At 46.6% G+C, this 21,579-nt stretch overlaps 1 protein-coding gene across 6 annotated transcripts in view; it reads right to left on the bottom strand.

Moving 5' to 3' along the window:
• Nucleotides 1–706: 706 nt before the first annotated feature.
• The window catches only part of NSMF (NMDA receptor synaptonuclear signaling and neuronal migration factor), a 54,176-nt gene continuing 33,303 nt past the window's right edge, over nucleotides 707–21,579 (bottom strand). For 4 of the 6 annotated variants that reach the window (XM_075056167.1, XM_075056168.1, XM_075056172.1 and 1 more), the window contains 10 exons: nucleotides 21,344–21,396; nucleotides 19,206–19,295; nucleotides 17,427–17,548; nucleotides 15,693–15,776; nucleotides 14,586–14,619; nucleotides 13,955–14,025; nucleotides 12,740–12,819; nucleotides 10,977–11,079; nucleotides 10,517–10,592; nucleotides 707–8,688 (listed from right to left, as the gene is read on the bottom strand). In XM_075056167.1, coding sequence (XP_074912268.1) covers nucleotides 8,591–8,688; nucleotides 10,517–10,592; nucleotides 10,977–11,079; nucleotides 12,740–12,819; nucleotides 13,955–14,025; nucleotides 14,586–14,619; nucleotides 15,693–15,776; nucleotides 17,427–17,548; nucleotides 19,206–19,295; nucleotides 21,344–21,396 — 811 coding nt within the window. In that variant the 3' untranslated portion in view covers nucleotides 707–8,590. The remainder of the gene's footprint in view (nucleotides 8,689–10,516; nucleotides 10,593–10,976; nucleotides 11,080–12,739; nucleotides 12,820–13,954; nucleotides 14,026–14,585; nucleotides 14,620–15,692; nucleotides 15,777–17,426; nucleotides 17,549–19,205; nucleotides 19,296–21,343; nucleotides 21,397–21,579) is intronic. The other 2 variants (XM_075056169.1, XM_075056170.1) reach the window with 1 other exon arrangement.

Raw genomic sequence — 21,579 nt, 5'->3', positions numbered from 1 at the left:
CTCAGCCCATTTATCTTTGCCCCTGCTCAGAGGGGCTGCAGTTACCACATTTAATGGAAGATGAACATGCAGGTGACTGTCAGCACTGGAGATAAAGGGGAAGATTGCAGCTGGGAATTCAAGCCAGACCTGCTCACCTTGGCAATTAAGTCAGACCGACCTGTGACAAAGAAAGTGGTTTATCGGAATTCGATGCCTTCCTGCAGATGTGCTTTATTTTGGAGCTGGTCTGTTTTCCTCAGAGGGATTATCAGGCCTTTAGCCTCCCTTGAATTTCTCCAGGGCTCTGTTTCTCAGTGTCTAGGATGGTACTCAGAGATTGGCCTTCCTCCCAGGAAAAGGCACAATGCTTAATGCTCTGCAAGTTCCTTAGCAATCCAGTCCATGCTCATTAAGCCACAGATACTGCTGGAACCATGAATCACTGTGTACTATCCCCATCACTGGATCTGCACCTCTTGGACGGTACTTTGTTTAAAGCATCAGGAGTTTTTACCTTCCTCCCCTTTTAACTGCATCTGGGCCTCTTGCACCTCTGGAGTTCTGCTCTTGAGTTTTTAGCATTTCCCCTGCTGCTGCTGTTCAGGGATGCGCAGTGCCTGTATTTCCCTCACCTGACAGCACAGCAAAACACCTGCCAAGTGGCATTTCTTGGGTCTATAAGCTCAGCCAGAGAACAACAGAAAAAAAAAGAGAGAAAACCTGCTTTCCCAGAAACATCTCTTTTTATTAAATCACATCTTAAAACCTAGAAACATTCATGTATTTGAAACCCAGTTATACACGAAGCAGCAGATAGTCTCAGAGAAACATGTTAACGGAGGCAGCAGAGATGGCAGATATCTTCTGGGTCATGGACAGGTTTGTCCCGTGCCTGGGCAGCAGGCAGCCAGCCAGAAACCACCTTGAAAACCAGAGAAAGTGCTTTGCAGTAACTTTCTTCTGACTTTTCCAAGGACCCAACCTGCTAGTCCAGGGCCCACCAAGACCTTGGAGCTTACAATCTTTGTTTTCAAAACCCTCCGTTAAGACAGGTTTGGCCCCAAACCAGCATGTCTCAGGTTGAGCTCTCTAACCCAGAGGCTCTCTTGGGGCCAAAGTTTCAAGTTCCTTGTGCATCTGTTCTGCCTTCAGCTTCCTGCTGAGATGGGATGAGCGGAAGAGGGACACAAGGACACACTGCAGGCCGATACGTGTGGACCCAGCCTCACCTGAGCAGCACAGATGGATGCAGCCATGCTACCCTGCACTTGAGCTTGATTTTGAAAGGAGCAGGATGCTGTCAACTCTGAACTCAGCTGAGAGCAGAGGCAGAATCAGACCACAGAGTGCTTTATCTTCACATGGTTGGTCAAATGGTCGATTACTGTTCACACTTGGGTGGTTTGGGTTTTTTCCCCCCCCTCGTTATTTTGACAACTATGCTTCTTTCTTCCTTTTTGTCATTTGGATGAAAGTAACTTTCTCAAACATCTCAGAGTTTAGGAGCATTACCAGATATAACCTATCCTTCTCCACATTACAAGATCCATTTTCAAAGCCTGCACCGTTACCTTTTCCACTTGTTAACTCACACGTTTGGTTTTCTTTTTCAGAAAACCGATGATGCCCCCCTCACTAGCAGCTCTGCGGTAGCAAAGGGAGGGCTCACAGCTGAGCAAAGGAGCTGGAAATGAAAACTGGTGCCTGAATGCCAAGGGGAAACAGTAAAGATCCCAAATGTGCATTGACTCCTAGCCCTGCGAGAGCTCAGTTTTTGCTGTTGCTTGGTATCACAACTGAAGTCACCCCAGTTCCAGGAATAGCGTTGTGAAAGAACAACAGGAAACATGCAGCAGAAAAACTACAGCCCCTTCTTGCTCATGACTCCAGCCTGGTTTCCTGGGATGGGGAACACCAAACTCACTCTGTTTCTTCAGTCATCCCCATCTTAACACCTAACAAAATAGTGTCTCATTTAGCATAGAGGGCATAGCAAGCGCAGGGGAGCAGGATCCATGCTCAAAGGGCCTTGCTTCACTGTACTTATTTGCGATGTTTTTAGGGCATTTCAAAGGTAAGGGCAAAGATACCTGTCCTTGAATTCCCAGCTCTGCTCCAGCTCTGAGTTAACAGGACCTTGTAGTGGGGACTATATTGCTACAACTGAGTTTTAGCCCAAAAAAAAAAAAAAAAAAAAATAAAATCTAATAACCCCACACTTTCTACTGAAGCTTTTTGAATACCACTGACATGCATCTGTGCTGGTCCTGAGCCAGAGGCCAGGGTGACCATGGCAGTGACCAGTCCCTGACCAGCTGCCGCAGTCTCCTCAGCACTCCTGCAGTTCAGTCTTCCCAGGTAAGAAATGTTCCCCAAGTACAACTCAACATGTCCCCTGCAAAACCATGGGAGGAAAACGCCACTCAAACACACAGAAACCCCACGGACACCAGGGAGCAGGGCAGAGGCTGTGCCTGTAGGTTATTGCTGTACCTGCTTGGTGAATCACAGGAGGGGCCACCCCATGACAGGGGATGAAAACTTGGCTCCATTGGCTGCTTGAGGGTCTCTGCAAATGCCTTCCCTTTGCTCAAGGCTTAGCAATGCAGGTGGAGAGGCTCCTCTTGCTAAAGATTTATAGGGCCACTACTGCTGTGATAAATCACCAATTCATTTGGATGCTGAGAAAAGGAAGAAAGAGTGGTGTGCCCAGTTAACTAAATACAGCCTGGCTCCCCACTATCGTAATGTAAGATAACCCTAGATGGGTCTTATCTGTCCTTATGTAAGTCAATTTTAAGGATACTCTAAAAGCAATACAATAATGTGAAAAATTATTAGGTTGTATTAGCTCTTTAAAATTTACTAAACATTTATGGAAAAATGCAATTTAGCCTCCCTTCAGATGGATTCTTTACATTTAATGTCCACAACATTTATTCCTTCCAGTCTTTAAGTTTTTCACACTGATTGGCAGTATGTTGGGCTGAATTTATTTCTGAATCAAAGCAGCTACCAGTTCCTATCACTCTTCGGCAGCTCGTGCACAACCTCGGCAAGAGATTGCGTGCTGGCATTTTAGGCAGAGACAGCAAACTCTGGTATCTTACTATTAATTCTGCCAATTACACAGCAGGGTTACCTGGGACCAACAATGATCACAGTCAGGTTCCCAGCCATTAAACCACCCCTCTACTCACTCAAGTATATGATATTATTAGCAGGCTGACTTGCCATCAAGACAGTCTCCAGTTGATTTGGCTTGTGTTTCCACAACTGAGAATTAAAAACCAATCCCATGGAAGACGCAGAAAGCCATGGATACTCTGTGATCAGTGGGACAATATACAGGACCACAAACACCTTTTTACAGATGGTGCGGAAAATGATATTGCTGCTTGATATCCCTTGGGAAGATATCTGCATGGCATCCTTCAAGGAAGAGCTGTCCGTATCATCAGCTCCAGGGATTATCATGGCAAAACCCAGAGTACAGAGTGATTCAGCTTTATGTGTACCTGCAAATCTGTGTCCTGGTACTCACTGTGTGGCCCGATTGCTCGAGGAAGGATGACAACCCAGCACATCCTCTGATGCATGGTTCCAGCAACGCATGCCAATTGCCAAGGGCCCTGGAAGGATTTTTTTTTTAATCATACAGTAACATACCTTATCCTGGACCAATATATTAATAATATATGTGTGACTCTTAAACTGGGTTTTGATGGGTTGAATGTTTACACTTACACCAAGAGAGCAGAGAGAGCCTGTCGTTCCACCTCCTGTCTGGGCTGGCATTAAGGATACACTCCCATTTCCAGATCCCACCAGGCTGGCTATTTAAAATCAGCATTTTCCATTCTTTCAACTAACCCCACTTATGTTGCCCGAAGGTGACGAAACAGTGTTTGCAGTCACTGCCAACAGAGCCTTGGGAACAGGAATTCCCAGCCACAGGTCACTAACACAGTCATGTCCCAAACCAGCAGCAGCTATCTGTGAAACGGATGTGTGCCAGGAGCCCGAGAGACGCTCACACAGCATGGATGACAACGATAACGCTGCCTCATGCTTTACTGCACATGGCAAAACAAGCGGGAGCAATCGAGGGGGAGCATCTCCCCCAGACCACAGGAAAGAGCCTATGTGTGAAGAGACGACATGGACACACATACGCGCATACTCCAACAGCTCCTGGAGTGGGAAACGTGCTGAGCTCCAGGCAACAAGTCCAGGCTGAGAAACGAAGAACAAATTCATTTCCAGAGTCCCCTCCGCAGACGCAGAGCGGAGCCCCCCACGGGCTGTGGCTCCAGAGGCACTCGGAGGCAGAAGCGGGTGGGATCCCACAGGTGTGCACAGCAGAGTCCTCGCACGGGGCAGGATGAGTTGGCTGGTTGCCTTTTGCAGTCAGATGTTTTGCTACAGCTAAAAGGATTTTTCTGGGTTTTGGTTTTTTTTTAATGCAGGAAGGGATCATCTGCTAACTCATCTGTTTCCCACCCCAGGCCTGGAGGTCAGCTGCAAAGGGAAGTTGGTGGCTGCAGCATGAGGAGAGGTGCAAAAAGCTGTATCTTGATTTTCTACCTATTTCTACATCCCTCGGGTAATTTGAATTTTCTTCTTCCCTTTCCTTCCCAGCCAAACAAAAGGAAAAGAGAAAAGCCTCTCTGGAAAACCCTGTATAAGACAAAGGCCACATCCAAGACGACAACCCCCTCCAAGCCGCTACAGCTGAGTGAATATTCTCTGCAGGCACCAGACAATATGGTCAGGGGCTGTTTCCAGCGCATGAGCTGTGCTGAGCAGCAGCAGACTGGACAGCTGATGTACTTGCTGCCCACCCTTCTCCTCTCCTGAAGGTGACAATCCCAGCCCAGACCATAATGCAATCAGCAGACTCTCTGCTGATGTTCATCAGGTCAGGCAAGGAGTTGGAGGTCACATCCAGTATTGCTTCATAGCAAGAGCAGGAGGAACTCCCACACATGGCTGGGGTGAACAACCAGGGTTAGCACCCAATTCAGCTATCCCAGTTTAATCTGCTTCCCTCCAGGGTTAACCAGGTGTCCCTGTTTCTCCTGCCCTTGCTAAAAGCAAATCCAGACCACACAGGAGCTGCAGTAGCAGTTTCCTGTGGTGGGGCTGAGTATAACAGTGTGAAAGGGCTGCTGATCCTCTAACAGAGCAGGCAGGGACAGGAGCTCAACTGCACCGTAAACTGCTCACTCCAATTACCCTTATGAGAGGTGAGTTCCACCAAGCCAATTCAGACAGCAATTACGGACCCTGCGTGAACAAACTGGTTTCAGGGCTTCAGACAGACACACCCCAAGAGCAGGTAGCTGACAGCTGAAGAAGCAGGTAGAAGTGAAATGACAAATTGTCCTGTGCACTGAGCAGCCACAGCTCCCCCAGGCAGAGCGCCCTGCAGGCGAGCTGTGCCCCGCAGGCACTGCCCAGGCCTGTTCCTCAACATGCCCCGGAGAAGATGCTGCAGAGGTGCTCGGGGTGTGAGGAACCTCGCAGAGGGGACATCCTGGCTGTGAGCATGCTGCACGCTGGCGGTGAGCACACGCCCAGAGGTCATCCTTTATAGGCTGGTCCAACTGAGGAAGTCACAAGCTCTATTTTTAACTCTAAAGTTTAAATAATTACAATTTTTTTTTTTTGCATCCTATCCTCTGCTGATCCCTTCCTCTGCCAGCAGCCACTTGAAAAATTCAACCAGTTAAAAAGGGGAAGAAATTTGTTTTCCTCTTTCAGAAATGGTTAACTTCAATGACGCTATTCGCACAAAGGACTTTAAACATCAAAACTCTATTGTTTTTCCAGTCACAGCTTTTAGAGTATTTCATCTCTTTAGTCAAATGAACGCTACAAAGGAAATAATATGCTCATGTCATAAACATCACAAACTATGAGGAATATAGATCTTTGGAAAAGAGAGAAATGCATTCATTGTTTGTCATTATACTATACTATAGTCAACTGCACCAGTAAAACAGTCCATAATGTTCATTCAAACATACATCTTCCTATAGAAGTTACGCACCTGTACAATCTACCTTTCTACTTTGCACCCCTAGTTCTACAAGTGGTCAATGAGGATAGATATACAGTAGTTCTACAGAGAAATCACTGAAGTGGATACATAAGTGGGCCCTTTCGGAGTTAATTAAGATTTTCAATAGTTCCACAATGCTACATTCATGCTACCAAGTTCACTGAATTGGGATTTTACTTTAGGAAAGAGAAAGGAAGAACAGTTTGTCTGTCTCCAGTTAAGAGCATAACCATAGGAGGTAAAAGGGTCAGAAAGGGAGAGAGTTTTGTGTCAGCATTTGAATCCTGCCACTACCATTTCCTTCTCCAAATAACACATGACTTTGTGCTTTCATCACACCTACAGCTCCAACCTCTCACAAGCACAGCTGGCGGAAGCTACCATGCTAAATAATAGATAATTGGCATAAGTTTTGTTTTCCTTTTTATATCTGGCATTTTCTTGCAAAAGCTACAGACCGGTGCCTACTATCCCCTTCGCTACAAGTCTGGAAAACATGACTGAGTCAAGAGGAGAGGAGTCCAGCCAGGGATGAAACGTAGCCACCAAACCTCCTGAGGTCAGGCCAGGTCAGCATGGCAGCTTCCCAACAGCTCCAAACCAGAGGGGGAGGCAACAGCCCACACCTATTTGGTTCAATATGTTGCTTTCAGTGACTTTAAACCATCTCTCTCCACTGATTCCTCTCCTTACTTACTATATGTACATTATTTCTTCAAAAGTTTTGCTATAAAACTGCTATAAATGTACAGGGTTCAGCAGTTCTAGCCAGAGGCCTGCTCCCCAAAATTACAACCACAAATATGTCACGGGGGAAGGAGTACTCTACACATCAGAACAACTAGTTCTTTTTGTAAGTATTTAAAAGATTTGTACATATATTTTCCTTCACTTCACAATCAACTAATTTTAGATACCAGGAATCTGGCAACTAAGGTAATCCTTCCCTGTTACTTCTCCAGTATTTTTTACTTAAAAAAGAAATAACTTGTATCATCTCCCAGAATTGTCAGAGTGACCTAGGCAGACTGTAAGTAGTATTTATTCTCTGAACAGGAAAGTAGATGATGAAAAAAAACCTTCCCAAAACAAAAAGCAACCCCCCCGACCTAAACAAACAAAAAGTAAGTATATTCCAAAATATCCTCAAATATCAAGTACAAATCTGGGTTCTTAAACCACAGCTGCTGACAAAGCTCTGGGTTTACTCTGTCCTACACAGGAAGGGATGTGAGCAGCTCAGATGGATAAACAGGTCTTTTTAGCATTGGAAAAGAGGTGGTTTATGCACAAACAACTGGCAATCAAGTGAGCATAGGGAAGATTCAAACTCATGCTACAAACCTGTGCTGTACTCCTCCAGAAGCATTTCTTCCAAATGCCTCAGTGAACAGTCTCCTTGGAGGGTTTCTGATGGTCATGTAACTGCGCTGCCCCACACAGCAGACTAGAAAGAGAACTTGTCTCTCAACACATAGCAAAACACTGTCATGAACAAGTAATTACCATGGCTATTAATTTCTAATTCATTTTTATACCATAGTGAACCTGACAGAGATTTCTCAGCCAGGTACCATATTTCTAACCTAAAGTATTTCAGCAAAACTAAAGTCCCATAGTTTTGCAAGCAGCAAAATAGAAAGTAACAAAGTTGTGTCTAATTGGAGGAGAAATATACATTTGTGAGAGCACATACAATTAGTGCAACACAGCTACTCTGAAAGTAACGAACCAAACCAGATTAATCAATGCAGCAGACATGCAGGGTCTGCTAAGTTATGTTAAAACCATGTTTGCTGGTGATTAAATATGTCTACAGAAGATATATTACCATTTTGAATATATTTTCAAGCAGACCAAAAATACCTCATCTATTGGTTACTGGTGTGTTATTTTTAACTAATTAAATATTGGGAGGGATTTTACCCCTCTCACTATAAAAATTGCACTTATTTGCTATTAAACAAAACAAAACAAAAAGTTAGATTTCAATTCTATATTCCAGTATATATTCACATCAAAACTGGATCATCTGATCTAAGCTTGCAGGAGTAGGTGTAGCAGTCCTTGCTCTCCAAGATCCCAGCACAGAAGGTCCCATCAGTACAAACCCCTCCTTCCTCTGTGCTCTGGTCACTTCTTCATTGTAGTGCATGGGTAATTGATTTTATTTTTTGTTAAGAAAACCTGAGCTTCAAAAGTCTTTAAAAGGACCTGGAATCAAATCTGGCCCATTCTGACCCAAAACAGCTCAGTTCTGCAAGGAACTCCATCCTGTCCTTGTTTCACACAGCTCCTCCTGAGACACCACGGCTCTGACCTGAGGCGAGTGAGGTGTCAAACCCTTTCCCTCCAGTCTCTCTTGACCCAGGAGACTTTCCTCCCGACACTCTTCCGAGGGCTCCTTCTTCCCTCCCTTTAGCACTGCTGCCTCCTATAGGGCTGTGAAGGGCTCCCTGTGCCAATAAAAAAGTCTCTCTGCGGTAAGCATGACTTCTTGGACACTGGTGATCAAATTCCTCTTGCAAAGTCTTCTCCAGCTCATAAAATATCATCGTAATCCAATAGTTTAGAGTGCTGGCGGGTCTTCCAGAGGCGGTAAAGGCGGAAGTCAAAGTAAGTCTCAATCATTTGCTTACCTAGGAAAAGTGAAATGAAGCACAGGGGTTACGCCCTGCAGCACACAGGAGAGATGCGAGAGGCCACAGCAGCAAATGACCCCAACCCACACACAAGCAGGGGCACAGGAGAACCTGTCCATATGCCTCATTTGGAAAATACCGACATTCAGCCAGGGCACATGAAGGTGCTCATGAGAAGCAAATGTCTTTTTAGATCTCCTTAAACCATGAAAGGCTCCTTGTAATCCCCTGGCAGGGTTTGTCCATGGGGGCAGGAATTGAGCACGTCTGTCTCCAGACTTCAACCTCTTTGCACTGACTGCAGAAGGGGGGGCCGGGAGCTGTAGTGTATCAGACAACAGCTCCAACAGCCTGCACAAGGCAACCTGGCACGGGGACTTCAGAAAATTACAAATCAAGGTTAAACTCATTGTAAAGATTTGTGGAAAACATTAAAAATAATTAACATTGAAAATTAAATTTTATTTTATTTTTTAAATTAACGTTAACAGGCTGTCTCTGTCCTGCAGAGCTATCTCTTCTCACAGCCATGAGCTCAACAGGACACACTAATGCAAGTTCTGCACCACTGGCACCTCCGATTGAAGGTTGGGGGGTTGTCTCACAAGGTGGTCACAGACTGAAAGCCAGGCACAGGGCTGGTGCTAGAAGCAGGGAGTGCATTTGAAAACACAGGGGCAAATAACCCTGGAGTCTGAGCCAGGACTCAAGGAAGGGATTTTTCACTTTTGAGGCCTGATTAAGATTAGTTTCAGATGACTTTGCAAAGGATTAGAGAGGGTACACTATTAGCACATCCCAGATTGATCAAGGGGATAAATTCAGACATATTCTTCAGCCCAGCCTCCTGAAAGATCAGCTGCTTAAATGCATGTGCACAGAACCCACTGCCTTGCCTGCCAAGCTGCATATAAACCCAGGAATTTCCCTGCAAGTTGCTTCTTGGCATACATGTAGAGCACGTTTCGCTGTGGGATCTGTGCAAGCACCATATAAAGCTGAGTCCAAACCTTGACAGGACATGCACAGAGAGCTCTGCACAGCACGAATGTGCTCAACTCCCATACATTCCTATGACAGTAAGTGGGAGTTAAGAATAACCCATGAGTGCTGATGCCAGCTGTGAGCAGCAGAGGAAGTATCCACAGTGCTTATAGCCTAATGCTGCATGTTTTTATCTTCCAAGAGAACAAAGTACCAAGAACTACAGCTAAGATAAAATAACAAGGGCAAATTCAGAATATGTCGCTTATGAAACTGCACCCATAACTATTTACATTGACCAAAGAACAGGAAAAATTCTATAGCCCCTTGAATTATCTTGAGCTACAGGGAAAAAAGCAAAAAAAAAGCAGACCGAGATGTAGAATGGCTCTAATAGGCTATATCCCAGTCACTTGATGATGCAACTCACTCGGTACCAGTGGTTTGAGTCCTGGAGATGAGACCCCTGCACACTCGGTTACAGAGAAGGTTCTGCTCCTATGTGCATTTCTCCCACAGACTTCACATGCCCTAGTAATATGATGAATCTCCTAAACTCAGCCTGGAAAGCTGCCTATTTAGGCTACTCGGCCAGTGCCAGTAGCCTGGGCAAGGGCTCTCTGCAGCTTCAGGGACAACAAACGGGATAGATGAAATGTGAACATGGAGGAATTGCAAAGGGAAAACCAGGTTCAGCCACTAACTACACAAGGTGGTTACAAGCAAAATGAAGACACTGACAGGAATTAAGGGAGCTCAAAATTGCTTTTTCAGGAAGATGCCCACTGAAGGAGGCAGGCTCATTAGGAAGGTGTGTATCTTTGTACAGAAAATAAATTACCTTGAGCTGATAGTTCAAGTGGAGACTCAAAGGCAACCCTATAAGGATTCATTAAGTTTTTCAGATTCTGAAATAGCTGAAAGGAAAACATATCGAGAGTTAGCATCTGAAAACAAAAATGAACTCCAGGGCACCCAGAATTGCATATCCTTGTTCCCTAACTCTAGAAAACCTTCCACATTAAACATCTAGCTCATCAGTAAATAAATAAAACGCTTTGAATGACTGTTCTCCTCAAAAGCTTCAATATTTGTCCTGCATGTCACTTATCACTCCTCCCCTGCCCTCTGGGGAAGGCACAATCCATACGGTTCACCCATTCACAGCCATGTGACAGGATGGCAGCACGTTCCCACACAGCAGAAGAGGAAAGTTTAGACTTCACAGTGTGACTATTGTCTCCCTGGGCTTGGTGCTACTCAGAAGACATTCCCAGAGAGGCGAACCAGGAAGCTCTTACCTTCTCCCCATTGGGGTTTCCAAGAACATAGCAGCCCATGATGTGAATGATATTTGGTTCAGGATTGACTTTACTCATTAGCCGGCTCAACCTCTTCCAGAAGCTGGAAGAAACAGGAAAAAACAGAATATGTAATTTAAAAAAAAAAAAAAAAAAAAAAATCTATCTCCTCATATGCATGAGTAATCATAAAGATGTGTGTGCACACTGCTCAGAAGGGGCCTGAGGCTTGTAGCCTGAGGAGGAAGCTGCTCAGGAAGAGCCACTGGTTCTTAGACAAGGAAGAGCAGGGGCAGAGCAAAGGCCTGAGAAGCAGGTCCAAGTCATGTAGTAGAGAAGGAGGAGTGGCCCATCAAACCAAGGAAGCTCCAAGATGAAGAGAAGGGAGCAAAGTCCACCAGGAGTGCTTTTAGACTGACAGTTTTACTAAGCATCTTCTTGTAGCAGTTCCCTCCAATTTCCTCTCTCTCATTTCTATCAACAATTGCACTTTCTAAATGTAAGTGTTATCAGTGCACCGGTTCATTTCCAGGGCATGAAATCAGCAGAGAACAGCTGGAGAGGTTGTTCTTCTACATAGCTAGAGAGACAACACCAAACCAGGCTGGTTTATGTTAGCTAGTGCTTGGTGCTGCTCACCAGTCAGACCCGCTTTACATTTTGTGACTACTAACCAAGCACGCTGTGCCTAAGGGACATGAAATACAACCACCTCGCCTGTGCAGTGGGTTAGAGTAGACTTCTGGTGGGCCCTAAAGCCCAGCAGTTCCTCTGTGGGGTCTGCAATCAGACTGCAGCCTAAGCTTTTCTCAGGACTGCCTCTCAGGGTCATACAGGTTGGATAGAGACATTCACTTCCAAGCATCCAAGTTTTCAGCTGCGTGTTCACAGCTTTCTGAAGGTCCCTGAATTACCAGTTCTGGACCAGCTATGCCTGGAATGTGTTCAGAAGCATGTACGCACACATGTACTAAAGAATTTTATTGACAGTGTTTGTGCCAGAGCACGAGAGCGCTGAACAGATGTTGATTTTAATACTCAGTTCTCATGCCAACAAAAAGTTGTGCAGGAACAGGTTGGTATACATCCTCTCCCCCACAACAAAGCACTGTTAGCCACGTAAGTTTGAGCCAGCACAAGCAATCAGGCAGCAAAACAGCCAAACTTAACTCTCTGCAAGGAGAAGCAAAATTGCCTCAGCAACCCCAGCTGACAGGCTGGCATGCTAGTGAAAATCCTCCTCAGTAACGTGCTGGACTTTGAGCAGGCTTTGCAGAGGCAAATTCCATTTCTCCATGCAATCAGGAGGGCAGTTACCGGAGACAGCTGTGGTGGGAACAGTTTGGATTTCTGCCACTAGTCGCCTGCTTCGAAATGCTATCTCAGTCACTTCTGAGCAACAGAGGCATGAGGTGTGTGTTCAGGTTTCTGGTCAGCAAAGCCTTTGTTAGGACAGGAAGTATCTTTTTCCCTCTTTTGACAGTCTCTAGTCCAAACAGACACTAACAGCAGATAAAAGCATAAATCTTCTGGTGACCTGTCCCAGAGCTGCACCAGCCCAGGGACAAGCTCGGCTCTGTCATCTTTGCAACTCCCCCTGAAGGAGCTGTAAGCTGCTATCAGGTCCCCCCCTCAGCCTCCGCTTCCCCTGACCAAGCCACGCCAACTCCCTTCACCTCTCGTGCTAGGCCATGTGCTATAAACATTGAGCAAACCAAGCAGAAAAATATTATGCAAGTCCAGAACATAACGCAGCCACTCACAGGATCATATCTTCCTCCTTCTCCACTTTGGCGAACGTGGCAACTTTGTTCTTTAACAAGTACAAGTGACCAGGACCGCCCTGCAAGAGACATAGACAGATGCAAACCACTTTGCACAGGCCCTGAAGAAACAAACTCCGGACACGTTTCTTGTCCTGCACAGCGATACCCAGAAGTGCCACAAGGGAGCAGAGCAGACACGCCAGGCTGGTGTGGCTACTACAACCTCCATGGCAGACACAGCAGGCACTTGCCCAGGAGATACTCACATATGGGGAGTGTGTTGGGGGTTGGATTCTCCGGTTTTTACTGTTACATGCCCACCTCACTCTAGAACGGCACAATAATAGACAAAAATCTTCATTGTGGGTGGCTGGAGAGTAATAGGGAAGACAAGAAAGTCCCTTTCATTTGGGGATACTAAGGGGCTTGCCGTGGTAGACAGACGAGAAGCTGAGCAGAGCAGGGATGAGCAGGCAAGATGTCACCATAGAAGAACTAGACTTTGGCAGTAGCAGGCATAAAAAGATTGAGCACAACATCAGCAAAATTAAGAGTCGCAATCTCCAGGTCAGTGTGCTGCAAACCCTCTTATTTTGCAGCATTAGGCATGTGGGAGGGAGTTCAAGTTAGGTTACTTTCCTAACTTCTCATTTCAAGCTTCCTTGCACAGCTGCCGGGGAAGTCCAAAGCTGACCATGCTGAGGAACAAGAGACTTGGGAAAGAAATCCCCAGCAAGCCCCAGATCCAGCAGGGCCTGAATATGTTCCACCCACAGCTCTGCAAACCTGTACCCTGACCCCTCTGCCAGCTCCGAGCTGTGCCATCTGCCGGTCTGATCCACAACATGCCCCACTGACACTGTCATACTGAAGCTGTACAAAACCTGTAACCATCACATTGCAAATGCTTGTTCCTTTCTCTGGAATCCTCCTTATGAGATCTGTGCTAATGCTGGTTTGCCTGGGTTTCCTTGAAAGCAGCTGAGAAGCAGCCCAGCTCTGAACTTGGCCACAGTAAATCAGATTTTATTTCCTGCTGTCACAGCAACTTGAGGCTGCTCAGTGTCTGAGGAAATGAGAAGTGAAAGCCGTATACATGCAGTTACTTTAACAGAACTTGACTTTGGAATATTGGTTCCTCTGTGTAATTTTCCCTGTAGAAAAAGGCAAATTTGTAACAAACCACCCAAGTGCTTAACAACTTTAATGTACCTGGCAAAATATCAGCATCTTCCAGATTTTGCAGCCTTTCCGATAAATGTTAAGCTTCTTCTCTATTTCTTCTGCAAAAAACATGTTGGAAAAGATGAACCATGGAGGAAGTTAAAAATGAATCTTACTTCTTCTCACTTTAGTCCTGAAGGTAGGAGGCTGAGCTGTGAGAGGTGCTCAGCACCTATGTTCCCACTGATACCAAAGCAAACCTTTTGCTTTCATGCCATGGAAAGCAGGAAACCCCAGCATATCACAGGGCAGAGAAGGTACGGTGAAGCACCAGACACTGCTCTATAGTGACCACAGCACTGTACCAGAACCTGCCATCCTGACCCTGTGTTAATGCTCCTACTCACCTACAAGGATACAATGAATAGGTATCTTCGCTGCTCTGCGCCTCAGCTTCCCTTTCATAAACTGGGAGCTTGGCATAGAAAATGGGCCACAGAAGTGAAGTTTTACTACTGCAGCACATCCAACAGCAGCTGACTGACTGTCAGGTGTCACTGGGGTGATAAAAACACCTTTATGAGTGGCAGCTGAGGCACGGGGCAGTGGAGTGACTAACATATTGATCAGTTAATTTGCAATGGGCAGGAGTTAAGAAAAGGAAATAACACTCACATACCTAGGATGTCATCAAAGGTGGCATGTTCATGGTCCTGGAAACCAAGAGAGAAGACATATCAAGGTTCACTGTCACTACACAAGCTCCCACGACATTATTATAGTCTCTAATATTGCACACAATCCCATTTCCACAGAAATCGATGCTCTAAGAGCACAATTATACCAACAGATGACTTCTAGTCACATCACAGCAATTACCACCCCAAAATACGTCTCAGCAGCAAAGAAGCTGAAGACTGAATGGTCCGTGAAGACCAAGTCCATCCAAAGGCTTGAAGATGAATCCTGCAGACAAGTCCAAAGCACATACCATCCATCAGATGTGGTCACATCACCAATGTGTGTTTGGCTCTTGGCCCATGTTTTGTAGTCACTCTCTGGCTTTACATGTGTCCAAGCTGGCTGACAAACAGCCACGTTCCCAACACATCTACCTCTAGCATAGCAGGGTCATCAGGACAACCATACAGCTCTCAAAGGAAGAGAGAGGCAGCAAAGCTAAACCCCGCAGCATCGCTGCCTGCTGCACATGGAGACTGAGTTTTCTGGAATATCAGTCCCACTCTTCCCTTTCAAATTAAGTGAATATAAAGTGATTAGGAAAAACAGACCCATGACTCCTTGCTGGTGTTTCAGGCAGGACTCCTAGTGAAAAATCAAGGTTAAATTAATGACTGACAGGGATGTGCCATCGTACATAGGGTGATGGGGTTCACAGTCCACTGCAGAGCTCTGAGGTCCTGCTCATCCTGTCTAAGGATGAGCATAAGGAGGAGCCCTAAGACTGGCAACACACAGCTCTGCTTGTGTGCTCAGGCCTGCCCTGCCTTCCCTTGTTAATCTTCCCATGCTGCATGGCGGCCTGCATAGTCTGGCAGCCCACATGTGCAATTTTCACTCCACCTTATTCTTCCACCTAGACCCAAGCCCCCACAAAGCTACCCCAGACCCCAAATCTGCGTTCAGCACACTCCCAGCCATTTCCTGATAGCTTTTCAGAATCATCGTAACAGAAACTAGGGATAGAGACCAAAAAAAAAAAAAAAAATTCTCTGTATGAAGCCTGCTCCCACACATCCAGACATAGCAGAAGTGATATACTTACATAGAGAATGGGGATGATAGAGGGATCGTCCCTGCGGATAATTGTCGGGACATACTCTGCTTTGGGCACCTTGGAAGAAATGAGCTGGAAGGGGAAAAAAGAAGTGCAACAGCATGAGGAGAAGCCAGTAGGGTCTGGACAGAAGCACAAAGGCCATGGTAACAGTGGCCTGTTCAGGCACTCTCAGGTGTTACCCAAAATAGCAGCTAATCCAGGCTATCTGCATCCCTGTGAAGGTCCTCCCAAGTTTTTGGTCCACTACAGAGCACCCCCAGGCCTGCCAAGTACCCCGATGTGTCATAGTCTCCTCAACCCCCAACAGATGAGCACACAGCTCTGCCTAAAAGGCAGGACTGAGTCCGAGATAACAGTTTGTAAAGGGGAGACCAGTGTGTGCAGAGGATGAAGAAGCTTGTGTGTCACCATAAATGGCTGTATCCCAGTAAAGATCACTTCTGTACAGCCTTCCTCTGTGCGAGGGTCTGTGCTTCTGGCCGTAGAGGATTGTTCAAACTGGCACACGTAGCTAGCTGGTGGTGGGACATCTGCATGCCCAAACAGGAACCAGCCAAGGGATGAAATGGCATCAGGCAGAGGTAGGCACACAGCTGTAGGATGTCAGGCAGATGCAGGTTGCCTGTCAACTCTGGCTGAAGCTTCAGCTGGCTCCATCAGCATGACAGCCCAAGAGGATAGGCCTGCCACCAGCACAAGCCAAAAGACTATAGGAACATGGGCAACTTGACTGTGCTGTAATTTCAAGCACCTCTGTTCATCCCTGTGAGAGTGGAGCAGGCAGCAGTGCTGGTGGTCTTGTAAGTGCAGCCTGGGTTCCAGCTTGGGCTGGCTTCAAAGCCCTCCCTCCTAGCAGGCAGCACATCACTGCTTTGGCCACAAGGGAGTTAATGTAAAGTTTCTGAAGAGGCACAATATACAGAGTCCAGGGATGGACACTCATCACATACACCACCTGAGGAGACACAGTGGAGGTGTCAAGGGCTGAACAAACCCAAGTGTTGGGTTCCTATTGTTTGGGTCTCACCTGGTCACTTTGCCCCGAGGGCTGAGTCTGCACAGACAGCATGGGAACACATACAACACCAGACTGTCTCCATGTCCTTCACTCTTCCCAAGTCGTGGCAGGACCCATTCAAACACAGTACTGCTGTGCTGGACTGGCAATGCTGCCCCTAGAACAAGCTGGAAGCTTGAGACCCCATTTTGCCTGAGTACTTGTGCATATGGCCGAAGAAGGGATGTGTCAGAACCTGGTCCTGTCTGCCAAACCCCACAGAGCAGAGCAGGGGAAAGCCTAGCATCAAGGAATGACAAAAGAGCAGAAAGCATCTCAAAGGATGACATACAGCTCCAAAGCAAATCAGGCAAGTAATAACAGGAGGAAAGGACTGCTGGGACTGGGGACTCAGGTCTCTGTTGTCAGGGTTATCGAGACTCAGGCTAACTCGATTCAGTGTTAGTGACAGTGCTGCTCTGATTTGGGGATGGACTACAGGTCCTTCCACTTCTAGTTTTCTTTCAACACATTATCCCCACCAGTAACAAATGCTGAATACCACGTCATGTCTTGGCTGATCTCTGAGTGACCCTCATACACACCTGAAGAGGTGCCTATACAAAAGACTTGCCTGTTCCCATGAAGATCCTAAACTGAGCAGCTCTGAAAGGACAGACAGAGCCTGAGTAGATAGGGGTAGCTGAGTTGGAAACCCTCACCATTATTTTTGGTGGAATAAAGTCTTCTCCGTCACATGCCATGGCTTCAAGTTCCTTTTCTGCTTCCCAGTTCAAGTCAAAGTCACCATCCAAAGTGCCACAGGAATCCTGAAGGTCATGGCCTGCCAGAACACAGTGTGCATTACAAAGGTAGAACAGCTTGCCTTCCCCACTCGATCTTGTCTGGCAGCTACTTCACAAGAGGTACCACAAGCCGTGAGACTTGTGCCCTCCTTTATTCCACAGAGTGACAGACACCACACTTTGGGGCTGGTGTCTCTAAACAGACAAATACTTAATGAATGAAGAGTGCACACACAGAGCCCGATACCACATATCACATCACTTTTCATCACTCTCACAGTCACCAAGTTTAGCTTTCAAATGCTAATTCCCAACAGTCACTCTGTCATTTCCAAAATGGAGAAGGAGACAGAACACAGACAGACTCTCTACACTTTAACATTACCAAGCTGATGAACAAAAGTCCAAAGACTTCAAAGCTGGTCTCCTTGTAATAATTACTACTCTGACTACATCTTCTGAGTCATTATAAAGAAACTCTGCCTTGCTGGTCAAACTGATCCTGGCAGAGAAGTCGCAGAGCATGAGGACAGCTATAGCAAACACAGTAGTATTGCAACAATATACTTGAGTTTGCTCTCCAGATTGACCTTACCTGTTGGCCTTCAATGCCTCCTGGGGAAAAAAACATCTGGAAGGAATATAATTGACCATTAAAGGTTAAAAATAGAGATGGTTCCCTGAAGCCAGGGACTGAGGAAAGAGAACGGAGATGCCTTTATTTGTGCCTTTTGGGATGTCCGAGTGTCACTGGGCAGTGCCTGGAGCCTGTCTTTTCCATTCGCCTCTGAGTTAGCTGAGGGAGCGGGGAGGAATCAGACTGCAAAGGAACAATCGGGTCATGTTTTGAACCTGGCCTTTCATACATTTCCCCCTACAACCTCGTACAGTGTCTTCTACAGCTAGGAGGGCTGGAACTTGTGCTTACCTGGTAGGTCAGTTCATTTCACTAGTGACATTCATTTACAATACAACCCATTTCAACATGGGCAAACTCATATCCACCAAGTCTCTTGCCTACAGGATTTCAATCAAATCTGGGTAAAACAGCCATTCCCTTTATAAAAAGACAGTGGGAAGATGCTGGCATTTCCTCCTGTAAATTAACACAACAGCATCTCAGTGCCCACAAGTAGAACATTGCAGCATTTCCGGGGACTCCCAGAGGAATTCCTGGCAGCCCAAACAAAGATCAGATTGCCCCAAACTATCCTCTGTGCAGCCAGCATGGCCAGGAAATCAAAGCTACATCTCTCGGAGCACTGCAGCTGTGCTCTTGAGCTATTCTAGCCTAGGAAAGAGCTCAGAAGGGGCTCTTGCATGGGAAGCCAGGCAGGTTAGCCCCACTCTGATGAATGTAGCCTCAAACTGGTGTGCTTCCAGGTAGGTTGTTTTGGTCCCAAGCGAATAAGGGATGATGGAAACAGAGGGCTGCAAGAGAGCTGTACCACCGGGTATCCTTTGGCAACTGCACAGTAACATGAGGTTAGATGCGCTGTGCTCTACAAATAAATATAGGTACACACAGATGAACAGGTGCATATACCTGGAGTGTTATTTGCTGAGATGTCACAAAACTAAAAGGATCACAGGTGGGACAAAAGGGCACAGAGAAGTTACTCCAGTGGGACTCCAGTCAGCACCTCAGCTGGAGGATTTGGCCACAGGAGGAAGCTCAAAGGACTCAGAACTCACTTTCTCGAGAGTCATGGAAGGAATCAGCTTTGATGGGAGTCGGGTCACTCCAGGACCTGCTGAAGCTCCTCTCACGCCGTTCGGCAAATGCTAGGATAAAACCAAAGCACGACATTAACAGACTCCAAAGCCACCTCTGTTGCTGCCAGCAAAACAAAACATCCAGTAGATTTCCACCAAAGCCACACATCATGGACTCCCCTGGGCTTGTTCTTCCACTTGCCAAATGCGAGTCCCTTCCACACAGCAAACAAGAGTCTATCTTCTAGACAGCACAAGACAAAGTGCCCACTTTCTGAGCAGGAACATCATGGGGTATGTAACACAGAAAAAGGAGGACACTTGATGGTCTCCTTAAACGCACACAGCTCAAACCTCAATTTAATCAAGGCTATTCTAGTGTCCCAGTGTAAATGCTCTGACTCAAAGGCCTCACACAAAGATGTACTCAACAGCTAATGACACATACGTGACCAGAAGGCGGCAGTAGTTCTCCAGTCAGTTCTCCCTTCATGTTCTAGTGACATCCCAATCAGTGCTGGTCCAAACAGATGGGGGTAGTCTGGAAAGCTCATGCTTTCTAAATTTTGTCGCAAGAGGAAATCCTTCAGTTTTTGCTTGCCTGCACTATTGTGAGCGCTCCCCCCTTAGCCTTTTTTTTTTTTTTTCTTTTCCAAGGGGCATGATATTGTTTGCACTGGCATTTCCTAAGTGGAATCCAGGGAGCTTGGCCCAGCTGGCTGCACCACAGGCAAATTCCTGGGAACGGCCAACCACAATGTCTGACTTGGCAAGCCCATGTGAGAGCCATTATGCCTATATTAACAGCCACTTATAGCCACTAATACCTATTTCTGGTAGCAGACAGAGCAAGTTTGCTGCAGCATATCTAGTAACAGCATCTCATGTCAGCAGCACAGGAATTCATCTGCAGTACAAGAGCTGAGAAGCAACCTGTCCATTGGTGCAGTGTGTCCAAGTGTGGGTGTCCAGGGAGACAAATCACATAGTAAGTTCTTCAGGTGATCTCCATCCTCAGCTTTCATTTAAAACCAGGCATTTAGCTATTGTGCACATGAAGAAAGTTTTGAAAACATGACCCGAGAGTTACCATAGCAGAGAGGCATGCCTGAACTTCCAGACAGCTCTAGGGGAAGGTGAGCCCTGTTCATTTCAGGCAGTGCTAACTCAGATGCCAATAAAGACACTTTAAAGGGCAATGCTCTTTGCTGTTCGCTTCCCACAGCATATGAGAAAGGAGAGGAGAGGAAAGAATGCAAATTCAACTAAGCAACACTTTGCTGTGGGCAGTCTGTACATGATGCCTGGCCAAGGGGTGGGAAGAACAAGCTGTTTCCTCTTCTGGAGCAATCCTCAGCTCTCAGGAGCCAGTTACACCATTCTCAGACCATTTCACAGCGATAAGGGAGCTGGCCCAACCAAGTTATGGAGGAGTGTTGCCTTCCTCAGGGAAAGGGAACTGCCATTTCCCAGGCCTAAGAGGTGATTTCTTCCCCAGTGCGGCATAACACTCCCCCCTTGCTCCAATCTCTTCCCTGTTCCTCTTCTTTCTCCCTTCCGCCGTCCTCTCAGCTCCCACCAGGCAGCTTTCCCCCAGGTCCTGCTGCGGAGATGGTGGTGGGACAGTGGAGGAGAAAAGAGAAAGCCACCAGTCCACATGGCACATAAAGCACCGACTGTCCCCAGGGAGCCACAGCTGGTCCGCACCTTCAGTAAGAGGCCAGGCAGCCCTCGCCAGCTCTGCTGAACTCTCAGCTCTGGTTCTCCTCACAAGCGTTTATGCCGGTGATCAACGAAAACCACACGCACATAGGACAAGAACACTGCAGCTCTCCTTCCGCTCCTTGCACTGAGGCCACCGAGATCTCCCATGGCCAAAGCAGAGGGGGTCCTTGGAAATAGCTTACAGGCTGCTTGCAGACATCCATGTGTCCTGGAGACTTGCAACAACCTGGCCTTCTTTTTTGTAAGGTATAATGGTACCAGCAGGTCAAATCCTTTCTCCGCCCCAATGCTAGGTCCTTTCTACCTGCATCTGCACGCAACATAGGGTTCCCTGTGTCCCACCATAACAAACCCCAACTCCTCACGGCCACATGTTACAGGTGCTCACTTACTTTGTGCTTTAACCCTTCGGCTCCCCACCATGCGGAGGTGCTTCCGAAAATTCCTGAAAGAAAGGCCAAACACAACCTCTGAGAAAGGTAATACAAAGCAAAACCTGGCCCCAGCAGGACTGAAAAAACAGGGAGGAAAAAAAATAAAATTGAGAAGACAGCATATTTCCTTCTGGCCATTCAAGAGCTGGAGACCAGGTTCCCAGTCTGCAGCTATTCAGCGCTGGGGAGTTATG

This window comes from Buteo buteo, chromosome 23, assembly GCF_964188355.1.
Source record: "Buteo buteo chromosome 23, bButBut1.hap1.1, whole genome shotgun sequence".
Taxonomy (NCBI): domain Eukaryota; kingdom Metazoa; phylum Chordata; class Aves; order Accipitriformes; family Accipitridae; genus Buteo; species Buteo buteo.
This window is presented reverse-complemented; position numbering and strand designations above follow the sequence as displayed.